At 33.6% G+C, this 16,501-nt stretch overlaps 1 protein-coding gene across 2 annotated transcripts in view; it reads right to left on the reverse strand.

Annotated features, from left to right (window-relative positions):
• Nucleotides 1-16,501, reverse strand: part of ophn1 (oligophrenin 1) — a 61,140-nt gene that overhangs the window by 36,095 nt on the left and 8,544 nt on the right. For both annotated transcript variants that reach the window (XM_073952370.1, XM_073952371.1), the window contains exons 4-17: nt 15,958-16,019; nt 14,405-14,476; nt 13,690-13,791; nt 12,937-13,047; nt 12,618-12,722; nt 11,626-11,758; nt 9,660-9,760; nt 9,495-9,586; nt 7,456-7,534; nt 7,341-7,374; nt 5,995-6,057; nt 4,992-5,066; nt 4,468-4,552; nt 4,307-4,365 (exon numbers count right to left, since the gene is read on the reverse strand). In XM_073952370.1, the coding sequence (XP_073808471.1) occupies nt 4,307-4,365; nt 4,468-4,552; nt 4,992-5,066; nt 5,995-6,057; nt 7,341-7,374; nt 7,456-7,534; nt 9,495-9,586; nt 9,660-9,760; nt 11,626-11,758; nt 12,618-12,722; nt 12,937-13,047; nt 13,690-13,791; nt 14,405-14,476; nt 15,958-16,019 (1,173 nt within the window). The remainder of the gene's footprint in view (nt 1-4,306; nt 4,366-4,467; nt 4,553-4,991; nt 5,067-5,994; nt 6,058-7,340; nt 7,375-7,455; nt 7,535-9,494; nt 9,587-9,659; nt 9,761-11,625; nt 11,759-12,617; nt 12,723-12,936; nt 13,048-13,689; nt 13,792-14,404; nt 14,477-15,957; nt 16,020-16,501) is intronic.

The following is a 16,501-nucleotide window of genomic DNA, read 5'->3' on the forward strand; positions in this document are numbered from 1 at the left end:
GACAAGTTACACACATATACACACACACACAAAAACATGCAATACATGATTCACATATCGGCTTTTAAAATAATTGCTGCGACAGAGTCTGAGTTGAGTTGTACCAAAGGAAAGAACGATTCATGCTACATTTCACAGCCTTGACTCACATTACACGGTACCAAGCGAAAAAGACTGAAGAACGCCACGTGAAGGCAGAACCGAGCAGACAGTACATGTCAGCGCACTTCTCCATCTACTACCCTAAGACTAATAGAGCTGTTAAAGCTAATAAAGGTGTTTGATCGTGTTAGCAAGCTGGTGGTTTCTAGAAGTGTTTGTTTGTTTTCTTGCTGAAGAAATCTTACGGCGGTTTGCCGAACGTCTTTCAACTTGTCCAAAGATAAAATCCTAAAAGGATCAGTAGAGACTCTTTTTTTGGGAACTGTGGGATAAACATAGCTTTATCTGAAAATACAGCCTCTGGCAAACTGTAAAAAAGCTTACTTTACAGAAAGTGGAGCAAACACGTGTACTTGTGAACTTTGTACAGTGATGTTAAGAGAGGTTGTAGTGTGTTTGAAAGAGTCAAATGATTTTTTACCATATTAGTGCCTTTAAAATAAATGTACAAAATTTCAAACTCTTCATCTCAACCGACTAGGAGGTCATTTTTTTGAAGTGAATAAAGCGCATTAAAGCGAGCAGTTAATCCCTCGGCAGGTGTAGACCTTTCCTCTGCTCCGCTGTGTTTGTTTAGTTGTGTCTAATCTGAGCGCAAGTATGCTGACAAGCTATAATAACCAAAGCTGCTTTAATGGTCTTTAATCTTATTATGGGCAGGATTACAATGTAGGAGAGTGTGTTGAATAAGGTTAAACCTAGACTCATTCACAGCACCTCAACGGAAACGTCTTCTTTCTTTCTCTCTCTCTCTCGCTCGTTCTCTCTCTCTCTGTCTCTCTCACACACACACACACACACACACACACAGGAGGATATAAAACGGATATTAATTTCTGATTGGATGAGTTGCGCTCACTAGTGCTACACTGCTGGAAACTGCACACAGCCAACAATTACGCTAATGAGTTATACTACAAGAAGAAGTGATTTAAGAATATTGTTAAAAATGAAATGTAGCTATGCATTGAACGCTATTATGTCCTGACACATTGCTATTGTCTTGCAAAAGTAAAAATCTACTTGAATCCATGCATTTTACGATAATTAATAGGGTTTTATATCTAGAGTATTAACACCCCTCATTGTTTTGAAGTATGTTGCTTAAGTGGCTTTAAACACAAAGAAAGACAATGCGAAACTCTGGCAGTTTGGGTGGTTATATGAAGTGTAAAACATAACTAAAGATTAATCTGGCAGCACAAAGCCACTGAAAGAGGTTCTTTTGTTTTGTCAGTGATACTTTTATTACACGTCTATGTAATTGTAAATTCCTTCACTGGAGCAGCGGCATGCTTGACTACAGCAGCGTGATCACTGGCACTCAGCACTGTCCGAGAGGTTTTCTGTGAGACTTCAGTACGTAAAACTTTAAGCCTACATGCAGAAAAAAGTAACAATTTACCTTGGTTTATTTATTCATTGCAAAATAGAAACAATATTGTTGTTGATAGGACTTTAGTATCTTACTTGCGTCAGGATTCAGAATTATATTTAACTGTGACAAAAAGTCATTCCTAAGAAATGTGTTTTTGAAAAAAATTCTTTAAGCATGTGTAGTTTTTCTTCTTTTGGTGCAGCATTTATGTCATCAAAATTGCAGTAAAAAGCTGTGTTCGACACGAAGCACGGCTGCAGCCGGCAATGGACGAGATTAATTTTGGGGGCGAATTTGAAAACAAGGCCGTCAGGTCGGACACTTCGGGGCTTGTACTTTGCTGCATGATGACAGATCACACGGCGTGATCAATAATTTATTTATTTATTATTGAAACAACAACAGTACAACTAAAACAGAATAGTCTCTACAAAATGATTCATTTTCAACAATAAGAAAATTATTATTTTAATAATATATATAATGAGAGAAATTTGGGGAAAACATGAAAAGGAAATAAATATCAATAAACAGGCCTATTAATTTATTATTTATTAATAATATTATATTTATAATATATAAATAATATATAATATAAAAATATTTATAATTTATATATTTATTTATTTTTTTTATTTTTTAAATATGGCCCAAATGATGTTTAACAGAGTAAGGATTTTTTTTTTACAGTATGTCTGATAATATTTTTTCTTCTGGGTAAAGTTTTATTTGTTTTATTTTAGCTAGAAAAAAATAATTAATTTTTTTAAATACCATTTTAAGGTCAATATTATTAGCCCCTTTAAAGCTATATATTTTTTTATATTCTACAGCACAAACCATTGTTCTACAATAACTTGCCTAATTACCCTAACCTGCCTAGTTAACCCAATTAACCTAGTTAAGCCTTTAAATGTCACTTCAAGTTGTATAGAAGTGTCTTGAAAAGTATCTAGTCAAATATTGTTTACTGTCATCACGACAAAGATAAAATAAATTAGTTATAAAAAATGAGTTATTAAAACTATTATGTTTAAAAATGTGTTGAAAAAATCTTCTCTCCTTTACACAGAAATTGGGGCAAAAATGAACAAGGGGGCTTATAATTCAGGGGGCTAATAATTCTGACTTCAACTGGGACGAAGCAGTGGCCCAGTAGGTAGTGCTGTCGCCTCACAGTAAGAAGGTCGCTGGGTCGCTGGTTCGAGCCTCAGCTAAATTGGTATTTCTGTGTGGAGTTTGCATGTTTTTCCTGCGTTCGCGTGAGTTTCCTCCAGGTTTCCTCCGTTTCCCCCCACAGTCCAGAAACATGTGGTACAGGTTATTTGGGAGGCTAAATTGTCCGTGGTGTATGAGTCAGTAGAAAATTGTCAATAGAAATTTCACAGAAAGAGCAAGATATATCAATGCTACTTTTAAATGTCTGTATAAACGGCTTGACAGGACAACAATTATTCTATTATTAGTTTTATTATAAATAATTATTCAACTTATGTTGTTAAAAAAAATTATGGAGTGGCATGATCAATGATGACTATTATTGTATTATATCACAGGTCTGTATAACGTATCTGAGTGACAGCCTATTTGGTTTATTTACTAAAATATATCATTTAAGTCATTTAAAGGAGCTGAATTAGTAAATGGTCTCGAGGAAAAAGCTAGAAAATAAACCTATGCAATCAATTTAGCCTTTATAAACAACTTATTTAACAAAAAATATTTATAGCCTTTTAATAATGATATGTACAAGATAGACATGGCATAAAAAGTAAATTGTTTGTTTTGAAAATTGTGCGATGGAAGTTGTCCGATAATAAACATGAAACACACATGGTTGTAGTCATGCAGTGAACTCAGCCTATCGTGTAATATCGGTGTCGTCATCGCAGCCCCTGCAGTTGCTCTTCAGATGCTGCACCGGCTAAATCAATCGTCTGATCTCTGAGCTCTGTTGCTGTACTTTATTGCCATACTTTAATGTGACAGTCACGTGGTGTCAGCGCAGCATCAATTCGGACAAAATTTCTAACCGTCATGCACCACTTGATTTCGATCGGTTTGCGCTGCGACACATGAAGTCCAACACACCTAAACTTTAACACTGTGAAATACAATTTAAATAACAGTTGTGTATTTTAGTTTTATTCCATTTTTGATTTTGTTTCTCAGAAAAGTTTTTGTTTTATCATGATAAATGTTAAAGACTGTTGCGCTGTTTAATTTGTTTGGGGAATCTGTGATGATTACCAGATAAATAGATGTTTATATGCTCAAATGAACAGCATTTCTTTGAAACTAAAACACTCTTTAACATTAATAACACCTTTACTAACAATATTCAGTTTAAAAAGCTGGAATTTCTTTCTTTAAAAAACAATTTCACTGACTTCAAACTCTTGTTTAGTAGCGTATTTTGTTACGAGTTTTATTTAAATGTTTCTTTACTCGTTTGTGGTCTTGTTTTATAAGATTAATGAAGCAAAACCTAAATCTTTCCAAGAACCCTCTGGGAGCTCTTTAGTTATCCACTCTGGCACACATTCTCATGGTTTAGAATCACAGGTTGAATATTGCACTTTTTTTTTCTTGTTTTGTGTTGAAGGAGCAAACAGTGCACTTGGACATATGCTCTTCCCATTTAGATTTGAACTATACTGACCCACACGACAGATGGAAAAAACATGTCAACATAAAATCGTCTGCCTGTTTTCAAGGTTGTACATGTGAGTTTGTGTGTTTGGCTGTATGCTTTTCCTGCCATACTTGCTGCTAAGATCAGTTCTCCGTGCAGGCTGTAGGTCATCAGCGGTTCACTCAGACTCCTGTAAAAATAGTATGAGCGATGAGTAATGAGTACACAAAACAAAAACATCAGTCAAATGAACATATTAATCACAAAATGAAATCCTGTGGGCTTCACTCACCGCAGATAGAATTTCAGTGCACTGGTGATGGTCTTAATGTCCATGTCACTGGAATTAAAATCTACATCAGCAGGACACTTTGAGTCTACAGAGAGTGGAGGACAGATGAAGACAGAGGGAGAGAGATGAGAAAAAAAGAGAGATAAACGCCCTTCCTCAGATGGTTGTTGTTGTTCAGTATGTGTCAGGGATTTTTGCAACAGCTCAAGGCCGCTCTCATGGACGTATATCTGTGCTTTGGTTTCCTCACAAAGTTCACAAAGCACACTGCAGATATTAAACACACCACAGAGCGCTGGACTCAGAATTACGAGTCATTAAATTTATCATCCACATAAAACACGATAAGCTTCCCGTCAAGAAAACAAGCGTGTTTGTGTATTTGCTTGTAAATGTTTGTGCGTTAATGCAGATTGCTTTGTTTTTTGTTACGAGTGTGTGTGTGTATGTGTGTGTGAGTGTATGAGAGGGCATGTTTGTTACACACACACACACAACAGATGTTCATTTGCTCATTTCCTCACCAAAGAAGGCATTCAGAAGTTTCTGTACTTGAATATTGCTGCCCACTGTCCTGTAGACCCCTTCCTGAGTCAGCCCTACCAGAAAGAAAGAGAAGAGGAGAGAAACTGAAAAAACGAGGAAAGAGAAACAGAAAGCATGATTTATAGACTGAGAAAATTGGAGAACCTGGCATGAAGGATAAAGAAAGGTGGGAGTGTCTTGCAGTGGAAAAGTACAGCTCTACTGAAAAACGACAGCAGCGGTGGATCTGGCCCGCTTTTGGTTCACTTTCGGTCGTCATTAGCTCTACAATAACTCCAAACGATAGCTCGCCAAGCTTTACTGATTGCTAATGTACACCATGTTGTGCCTGATGACAATGTTGGACTTACACGTCTGGGAAATGTGAGTAACAGCACGCTTGGAGACCGACGAACACATACGGCAGTATTTCAAACAAAACCGCTGGTGCTCGGTCCTCCCGCAGTCAACGTGTAATCGCTCTTAGAAACGGGCCTGATTTTACTGTTGTACTGTAACAGCCTCAAACATAAAAACACTACAGCCAGGTTTTGGAGAAAAAGTGAGGGGGTGCGTATACACGGCTGCAATGAATTTAAATCTGCACTCATAAATGTACTCTCTTTTGATTTGTGATACATTATTGATATAAATCTGGATGTTTGATTGCGTGCGTGTCTGTGTTTCTGGTTCTTTGGCCACATCAGCAGTAGTTCTGTAGTGCAAACAAAATCAGGAAAAGAATGTTTTCTATTTACAGTTGGCAGATGTGAACACTAGTGGTGTGATACTGCCCTCTGTTGGCTGTATTTGAGACGTGAATCTAACAAATGAACAGAGGCATTGTGCTCGTCTTTCCATCTCTGATTAATTACGGCATATGGTGGCCATGAAGTGCAAAAACAGGACAGAGACTCGGTCTTGTGAGAACAGGTGACAAACTAGCTGAAATGAAAATGAGAAACTAGAGTAAATGAGTTATATTCAGGTGTTTGACAGCACCTTTTGTTTCCACAAAGTTGATGCATTTTCTGACAAACTTGAAGCCGAGGTCATTCAGCTCCACTGAGGAAAAAAAAAGAAAGAAAAGATTTAATACTGCATAAAATGAACACAGTTCATCATCCTCGTGCGCATTTCTTAATAGGTTACTGCCCACGATTTATAGCATAATTAAACATGGCATTACACAAGCTTGCAAATATCACAATCTATCTATTAAGCAGCACTTTCTCCATCTATTTTTAAAATTTCTTGTGTTCTGCAGTTTTCCCCTTTATAGCGTTTATGCATTTAAAATCAGATCGTTGGGATGCTAGCAAAAATAACCCAGTAATTACAACGTTTTGAGCATTGTGTTATTATATTACCATTATGTACTGTGATATTCTAGTAGATATTGTCATAAAATGATTACAGTCATTCTGTGATGCAAATCAAAGGATTATGGTATAATGATTCCATTTTATCACTTTACATCCTCTGAATGTTTGATTTGAATAACTTTTAATACCACATCTGGTAGTCACACTGACATCACATCTTCACTACAGTTCAAAAATGAGCTTTAATGTTTTTGATAGCTCACCATAGCTATATTTATTACCTAAAAACACAGTAAACACAATGTAAACTATTATTAAAATACAAAGCAAGCATCCTGAATGATTTCTGAAGTGTGTAACTGAACACTGGAGTGAGGGCTGCTGATTTAAAAAATATACACATATATATATATATATATATATATATATATATTTTTTTTTTTTTTTTTTTTTTTTCTTTTTTAAATCAGCAGCCCTCACTCTAGTGTTCAGTTACACACTTCAGAAATCATTCAGGGTGCTTGCTATTTTTAAACAGAGATGCTTTTAGTTCGGGATTATGAATAAACAAGTTCCAAACAACAGCATTCATGGGATAAAGAGATGTATAATATGGCTATGCAGAACAAGACTCATAAACAGCCAATATGCAAGCTAATAAGAGCCTCATATAAAAGTGAGAATACTGTAGATCTCCATACTAAAGTGTTACCAAAAAACTGTACTGGACCCAAACATTTTGATGAAATCACCTACTTACAGTATCTACCTTATCTACAGTTTGCGACATTCCAATGCTCTTTGAATATTTGGAAAAACTACTAATTTAACCACTAAAATTAGACACGCTATTTTGTTTTCAAAATATTAAGGACATTTGGGTTTTCGTACATATGGAAGGTAGATTTTTGACAAGTGTTTAAGAAAGTCTGGAGCAGACTATTTAATTAATTCAATTAAGCTGAAAAAAATTATACATATATGCTAAAATGAATGACCCTGATGAAGTCAAGTTATACTTACTCTCTGCCTGCTTTTGAATGGGAGAATGATAAATCTGGAACAGAGATAAAAAGGTTTAAAAACATGATCATACACAGAAAGCTCTTAATGTGATCATTGATAACGTTAAACCCACTGGTTCTTTCCCATCCATGGCCTCTATCCACTGCTTCCTGTTGACCTCAGAAATAGCCTGGAGCAGGACAGGGCTGCCTCTATAGAAACACACAAATCCTAATAGGTTAGTTCACCCCAGTATGTAAATTCTGCCACCATTTACTCAATCTCACATTGCTTCAATTTTTTAAAAGAATAGGTGACTCTCATTATGTATTCCTCCTTTACTTTCTTTTTGTACATTTCAATCCATTAATGCACAAAAAACACAAAGAAAATATACAGTTGAAGTCAGAATTATTAGCGCCCCTGTTTATTTTTTTCCCCAATTTTTGTTTAATGGAGGGAAGATTGTTTCAGCACATTTCTGAGCATAATAGTTTGTTCTGTAGATTATCGGGGGGAAAAAATTAGCTTTAAGGGGCTAATAATTTTGTCCCAAAAATGTTTTTTAAAAATTAATAACTGCTTTTTTTCTAGCTGAAATAAAACAAATAAGACTTTTTCCAAAAGAAAAAAATTTATCAGACAGACTGTGAACATTTCATTGCTCTGTTAAACATCATTTGGGAAATATTTAAAAAAGAAAATCAAAATCAAAAGGGGGCTAATAATTCTGACTTCAACTGTATATAGTGATCAAAAATGTTAAAGATATAGTTTTGAAAACTATATGATTTGATGATCCTCTGAAGAGAAATAATCACTTTATGAGATGAATAGATTTCATTTAGAATTTTTACATACAAAAATAAATCTGTGAACAATGCTTACAGCATTCAAAAATGGTCACAAAAGGTCTGGCATGCTTGGTTGATTCGTGAGAAGCAGGTATGGTTGAGTTTTATGTTTCCGTTTGCTGATCAATGTTTCTGTGTGATTTAAAACCAAAATGAATCTGATCATCATTTCAATTTTTAAACGATCTTCAGAGGATTTTAGATTTATTTTAAAATGCCTTGATTTGTGAATGAAGATGAATAAATGTTTACATGATAATGAGTAATTTATGTCAAAATTATAATTCTGACGTGAACAAACCATTTAGACAAACTACAATGGAATAAATAAAGTGTCTTTTTTGTTTTCATACATTTTCAGCCTTTTAAAGACTTTTAGGAATTTGAATTAACATTTATTGTATTTTCATTGTAAAACAACACAAATAAACAATAGTTTGTGATAACTCCTTATCGATGTAAGATAATTGAGAAGGATAGGAAGTAAAAGAACATTAATCAATTGACTAACCCAATGTAAGGTTAGAAAGAGAATCAGAAACAAGAATTTGACCAATAAACATAATTATTGTGCTCTGTATGTGGGGCTTCAGCAAACACCCTGACCTTTAAATGGATTAAACTTCAGACACCATTTCAATAGAACAAATTTATTTATAAACATACAGCAGTTTAGTTATTTCAAATTTTTTCATGCCTGGTGGTTGAATTTAAAAATGGCTCTAACGAGTTATCCTCTAACCCTTTACATGAAAACTAGCATTTCCCCATAAGTAAACAATGTTGTTTAACATCTTGGCATAAAGAGAACTGCTCTATCAATCAGCAGTCAAGCAATGGTATAATAGATGATGTTAATTTAGTGGGATTCCATAAACAAAAGACATACCTTCAGCATGCAATATATTTAAACAAATATATATATATATATATATATATATATATATATATATATATATATATATATATATATATATATATATATATATATATATATATATATATATATATATATATGTATATGTATAATACAAAGATGATACAAACATTAATTGTATAATTTTAATACTTTTACGGGTCTTAATTTTCTCTAAATTGATCACTTTTAAATGCTTTTTAAGACCCCATGCACACACTTTCAAGAGGAAAACATGTTTTTATGAAAGATTTTTAATCATGTTAGTGCTTTAACAAAAAAAATGTAAACTGTTCAGTTTACTGCCTCTTCGTTTCCTTTGAAAACTTTCATTCAAAATGCATTCAGCAAAGAGAAGAAACCGCCCTGAGAATAAGTTGATATTACAGAAAAGAGCCGCACCTTTCACTGGTCTCAATGTCAAAGCAGAAGCGTTTATCGGTGGAGTCAGTTTTACGTCGTATGCAGGACTTCAGTGTGAGTTGAGCTGTGGTCTAAGAGAACAAAAAGGCAAATGTTAGAAGAAAGCACTGACATTCAAAGACCTAATCAATAATAATCCCCCACCTGTTTGATTCCCGCCTTCTGTTCCATTGGCACCATAATAAATAACTTGTTGTCCTTGAAATATTTACAGTAATTCTTCACCCAGGTTACGCCAAGAGCCCCTAGAGACAGAAACAAGGGCAGAAAGACAAACAGTATGTGTATCATTTAAATTATTGATTAGATATGATATGGTACACAGTTTCGTAATTGATAGCTTCTGTCAGTCGGTCAGTAGTGACTTACCCTGACTGAAATGATGTAAATTATCCACATATCAAAATTACTTGCCAAATGCTCATAAAATATTGATTTGTGTTTGAATCATTTTATTATGTGAGAAGATTGCGGAGTTCTAAGATAGAAACATGACTCCAGCACAGTTACAAGAATTCCGATGTCAACAGCAATAAATTATACAATTTAGCATCACTGTAATCTACATAAATATCGAAGTGCAGAATGCTGCATTTGACCCAAGAGAAAGCTGTGTTTTGAAGGCTTTTATAAACTATCATAACTCACATTAAGATTTGCGCTGTGTGGGAACTGACCTTTACAGTCAATTACTAGCTGCTCTTTCTTTTACACAGAAAGATTTCTCACAGGCTGAATTATAAAAGGATTATTCAGGGTTATTTTAAACTGAAGGTCAATTAACTTCATCTGTGTCAGGCTGCTGATTAGCACAGACTAAAAATATGACTCGTCTCACAGTTGATAAAAATAAATGACAAACATTTTAAATAATTCACTGGATAAAGGAAACTGAGCCTTTTGTGCAAATATAACCATTACATGTCTTATGAGATTTAAAGGTGCCATATAATGCATTGATTTAATTGTTCTCTGATATAAAAATAAAAGGTATGATGCTTAGATAAGAGTAAAGATTCTCCAGAAATAATTTCACAAATCCATTTCCAACCCCAGAAGTTTGCCCTAATATGATATGGTTGTTTTGACCATATTTGGAAGGGTTGTGAATATTGATAAGCTCTGGTCTTCTATAGCTCCTGTAGCTCTTGTCAGGGCCTGATGCTGCACTTTGAAACGTATGCAATAAACTAACAAATGTTACAGTTAAACATGCCTTATGCCTCTTTGGGGGCCTCTGAATCAATGAATAATCTGTATATCTTGCATTTTGCATTCTGACGATGAGCTGTGATGAGAGGAGATACTTGGTTGATTACCTAAGAGCTCTATAATGCCAGTCTTGTTTTTAAAATAAGAGTCAAATATATATTGTAAGTGTAATAAGCATGCTTGATGTGTGTGTAATAATGATGCCTTGTGGTATGCCAGAGTCAGTGTTTAGTTTGATTGGCTTGTTTTTCAATTTTCAGATTTTACACTCACAGGATCGACATGAGAATAAAGAAACAATGGTGTTTACGTGTTTATTGGTGTTTATTTTTTTAATATTTCCCAAATGATATTAAACTGAGCAAGGAAATTTTCACAGTATGTCTGATAATATGTTTTCTTCTGGAAAAAGTCTTATTTGTTTATTTTATAGAATAAAAGCGTTTTTTTTTATTTTTTAAACACCATTTTAAGGACAAAATTATTAGCCCCTTTAAGCTATATATTTTTTTAGTCTACAAAACAAACCATCATTATACAATAACTTGTCTAATTACCCTAACCTGCTTAGTTAACCTAATTAACCTAGTTAAGCCTTTAAATGTCACTTTAAGCTGTCAAGAAGTGTCTTGAAAAATATCTAGTAAAATATTATTTATTGTCATTACGACAAAGATAAAATAAATCAGTTATTAGAAATGAGTTATTCAAAGTATTATGATTAGAAATGTGTTGAAAAAATCTTCTCCGTTAAACAGGAAATTTTACTCAAAAATTCAATACCTTAATGGGCTTCATCCTTCGGATTCATTTACCTACCAAGATATTGGTTTTCGACTTCTTGCACATCTATGCGCACTGAGAGATGAGATAAAATGCAGAACTAAAAAGGACTCACATTTCTCCTGCACATAGAGGTAACCCTCCATAGTCGCAGGCTGGCCATGTCTAATACTGATCTTTGCTGACCCTTTCATTCTTTTCATTAGCTCTTCCATCTCCTCTCTGGTGCTCTCAAAGTGGTTACGGGTCTGCAACAAACAAACAAAAAACATGCATACAGTTCCATGTCCACAGTTTTGGATGCATTAAATTAATTAAATACGGCAATTAAAGTTGCAAAATATTTATATTTTTTAAAATGCTGTTCTTCTATTAATCAAAAAAATAATAATAATAAATGAAAAATAGCACATTAGCTAGGTTTCCTTCCAATGGTTTTTATGGGCATTTTGAAATGTTGAATAAAATAATGCTAAATAAAAATGACAAGATGCTTGTTACTTTTTCAAAATACACAAATAAAAACATATTCTTTCTACCTTTCTATATTTTATTCACACATTTAAAGCACAAATAACTCATTATATAAGAAAGAAGGCCAACAGTGGCTTCTCCCACAGCAAATTCTATTTTTCTTATTATTGATATTTGGCACCAGTTTATCAAGAAATTATGATTTAAAAAAAAAATAATGCATTTTTTGCATCCTTGGATGGAAACAAAGCTTTGTCAACAAAGTTTCCAGCGGAGGAACAACTGAATGCTTTATAATATATTAAGTGAGTAATAAAAACCTATTGCAAATATTTTAAAATAAGAATCATTAAAATAATACTTTCGCCAATCAGCATTTATTAATAATAAGTGGTGAAATACTGTTAATTTTCAAGCTCACAACCCCCACCAATCTAATAAACTGTTATAGATTTACTGAAAAACACTTTGGATAAAAGCATTTGCTAATAGACCACTCAGAAAAAATTGAACAGCACAGAGTGAGGGACAAACCAGCAGAGCAGCACAGTGAGCGGCTCACGTTCTGCTGATCTCATCATCTATCTACATGGATGGATGCTTAGAGTCATTATCGATCAGTAAAGCTCTCACATTCTGTAGACTGAGCTGAAGCTCCTGTTTGTATGGTAGGAAATCCTGTGTCATCTCAACGGTGAGATTATTCAGCGTCAGGATGCTCTGTAGAAATGCTAAAACCTGTCAATTACACATAAAGACACACATCTATTAGCATAACATGCTCTAATCACTTCGTTCTTTGCTTCAAGATGAATTCAACAGATGCAGTGCTATCTCTTGTTTTTATCCACACAGCAGTAAATGACTTTTTGATCGTACAACAAACCATCTGTTACAACAAAGGTTATAAAAATAAAAGAGTGTGCTTGAGGAAAAGGAAGTTCACACATACAGGCTCCACAACATCAAACTTCTTCTTTTCCTGAACCTGCTGGATCTGGTATACATATTCAACAGACGATTCATAAAAAGCCTGACGCTCCTTATCCAACTGTTCATCAGCCTAAAAGCACACAAAAACAATGATTATATTATTAGTAAGAGTGGACATAACATACAACTACTAGCTCATACCAATACTGCTTATTGCCTAATTATTTATACTTTAGTCTTTGAAAAAGATCCCAGTTTGATCATGTTTCGTATTTGCAAACTTTTTACCATTGCATCAGTAAATCATTATCATTGAGCAAGAACTAGACCCATTTAAAATTCAACAAACCAACATACAATACTTGATTATTAGTAGAAGCAGTAGTAGTGGAGTTGTCTGAAAAACTATATTTTGAACAGTTTTGTTTTGGCAAGATGCATAATTATTTTTACCCAGAGAGAAACGTTGGATTATGCACCATATTAACAACCTACTGTCCTTTATCTAATATTATAGCTGATATTGTGATGGTTTGAAGTGATCAAATATAGAATACTAATAGTTTTGCATTATTTAATTTCACAAAACTATATATAGGCGGTTCATTCCACTCTGGCAACCCCTCACAAATAGCCAAAGGAAGCCGAAGAAAAAATGAATGAATAAATGAATGAATGAATAAATGAATGAATGAATGAATGAATGAATGAATGAATGAATGAATGAATGAATGAATGAATGAATGAATGAATGAATGAAAACTATATGTACCTCCTGTAGCTGTGTCTCTTTTTTCTTTGAGGACAAGTTCACGTGCTTGTCCAGCTGAGAGTAATACTTTTCACTTTCCTTCTCAAACTTCTTTCGTCTCTCCTGAAACACAGACATGCCAACAAACAATCTAAAACTGAGAAAACAGACCAAAAAAACTGGAGTGGAAGTGCTCCAGATTGTAAAAGCCATTCTGCATGAAAACAAAAACAGAAATTGTCCTTGTAAAACCTTTTGCAGACTTCTAACCATTTCCTTACAACCAATAATATTACAGTAGCCACACTGAAATACTGCTAAAATGAAAAAGATACTTCAATATTGCTAACTGAAGCATGTTGGTGTGAACAGAGCCTAATCTGGTGAAAAGTCCTAGGAATTTTGAAACTTTCCATGTGCTGTTTTTTTTCCAACAAATGATCTCGCTTTCCTTCTGGAGCTATGAAAGCTCTGCAACTCTTTCTAAAACTAATAGTTTTTCCATAGATGCTGACACATTACTCCAGTCAAGTTGTATGTGTGTTACTTTCATAAGAATGCTCATACAAACACACAATTACCAACTTCTATTTATGTATGCATAAATTTGTTTTGTGGTATATTTTCTCTGAATATGAAAGGAAGCAGTAGCGCAAATGAGTTTGCTGCCAGTTATTTATAAGCATATGGTGTGGTCTTCTCAATGTTTGAAAATGTGTATACTAGTAATACTCACTTTTGTCACTCCAATCTGCTCTTTCCTGAACTTTTCCAAAGGTTTGATAAGCAGGTCAGAAGCATTCTGAACCTGCAAGAGAAAAAAGGCACTGTGAGAAGGTGAGAACAACTTATTTTTCTCATTTTTGTCTCGTCTCTACAGTATCTATAAAAAAGTCTTGTCTTTGCTAATGTTCAATATATGGGGGTCAGAGGTAAAGAAATCGCACAGTGGAGCAGATTAATATCTACTAGCCACCAAGTAACACATTTTCGTCATAGCAAGTAACACATTTTTGTCATACTTGCTAATAGCAGATGAATTATGAATATTAAATTCAATTCATGTTTACTTCTATAGTGCTTTTACAATAAATATTGTGTCAAATTAGCTTCACACAGAAGTTCTATTAAATTGAAACTGTGTCAGTCTAGTTTTCAGAGTTGAATTTCAATTTAGTTCAGTTGAGTGTGGCTTAAATTTCATTGCTAAAAGTCCAAACACTGAAGAGCAAATCCATCTATGCGCAGCTCCACAAATCCCAAACCAAGCAAGCCAGTGGTGACAGTGGCGAGGAACAAAACCAATATGTAAATGTATTCATATATTTAATACTATACTTTTGTTATATGACCAAATGTTGGAATAGAATGAATTTTTATTACTATTTTCTTGTTTTTTTCCTATGACACAGTGTAAGCCAATGTGTCATTTACATATTATCTTATGTGAAATGTATTGTCTTGTCTACTCTAAATATTTTGACATTTTATCATATGTTCAACTTTCTGTTTAAATGTAAAAATATTTCATTCTACAATCCTATTCTAATGTTTAAAGTAGGTGTAGGTTTTTATTTTTATTTATGTGGAAAGCATGAGACCCTTTTTAGGATTTTATTTAATTTGGAAATTCTTAAAATTAAAATAAAAAAAATTCTGATACATCATTTACATCACATACATCTTTAATTTGATACATCTTTGATAAATAAAAAAATTGTAACAATGTAATATGTTAGGCAGTACAACTGGTTAATAATACACAGTAATTCTAATAATGTATTAGTAATACATAATTTCATAACATCGATATGCTTAACATCGATATGATCAATTAACTCTGACTAAAATTTTGCAGGAAGTAATTGTTTGGTAACTTCACTCATAACGTGTATAAAAATATTGTTAAGTGTCTGTAGCTGCAAGTATTTATTTCAGTCCTGTCTTGCACTTAACTTGGGTTATGAATGTGCATGAGTACTGTTGTCAAAATAAATTGCTTAAGTGTGTGTTCTACACGTTTGAGAAATGAGGATGTAGGTTTTTATCTAAATCTGGAGTTTCCTGCTATACAAGATTTGAACAGATACAATCCGTAATCAATAACTCATTTTTAAACTACAGACATCTCAATGAAAAAAAATTACTGGAAAATGTAGACAATGCACACAATCCTGCAGGTTGTTAATGGTTAACATATCTAAAGATCTCAGGTGTCACTTGCATACAATTTTAGATGATGATTGACAATATTTTATATGGTTATGGTAGGAAATGCAGGCCACCAACCAGCATCATTCGGGCCTCTTCCACGTCCTGCAGCAAACCAGCAAACTCACGAAATGACTCAGCTGTGGAGGTAAAGCATGTGGTCACATAAACAAACACACACAATTCAAATGCATGCACAAATATGCAGAACTGCACTGTGGCACACTTCATTACACAACTCTGCAGAACAAAAGTGAAATAACAATGGGACAAAACTGTGACAGTATGAAAAAAATGAATGACCACTGCATTATTCTTAGTTTATCTGAACTTACTGAATTTATTAGATATAGTTTTAAGTAAAACATTTTTAGTTGTTTCATTACATAAACGTTTAATAACGTTTAAAATAAAATTAGATTTATGAAAAAAAAATTATAAAAAATAATTTATTCAGAAAGTGACTGAATTATGCTGAAATCAGGGTTATTTCACCAAATAGTGATTTCTTAAAGGGACAGTTCACTCAAAATGTCAAATTCTCTCATTATTTAATCATCCTTCACTTGTTACAAACCAATTTGAGTTTCTTTCTTCTGTTTGATGATATGTGACCAAATTC

This window comes from Danio rerio, chromosome 5, assembly GCF_049306965.1.
Source record: "Danio rerio strain Tuebingen ecotype United States chromosome 5, GRCz12tu, whole genome shotgun sequence".
Classification (NCBI taxonomy): Eukaryota; Metazoa; Chordata; class Actinopteri; order Cypriniformes; family Danionidae; genus Danio; species Danio rerio.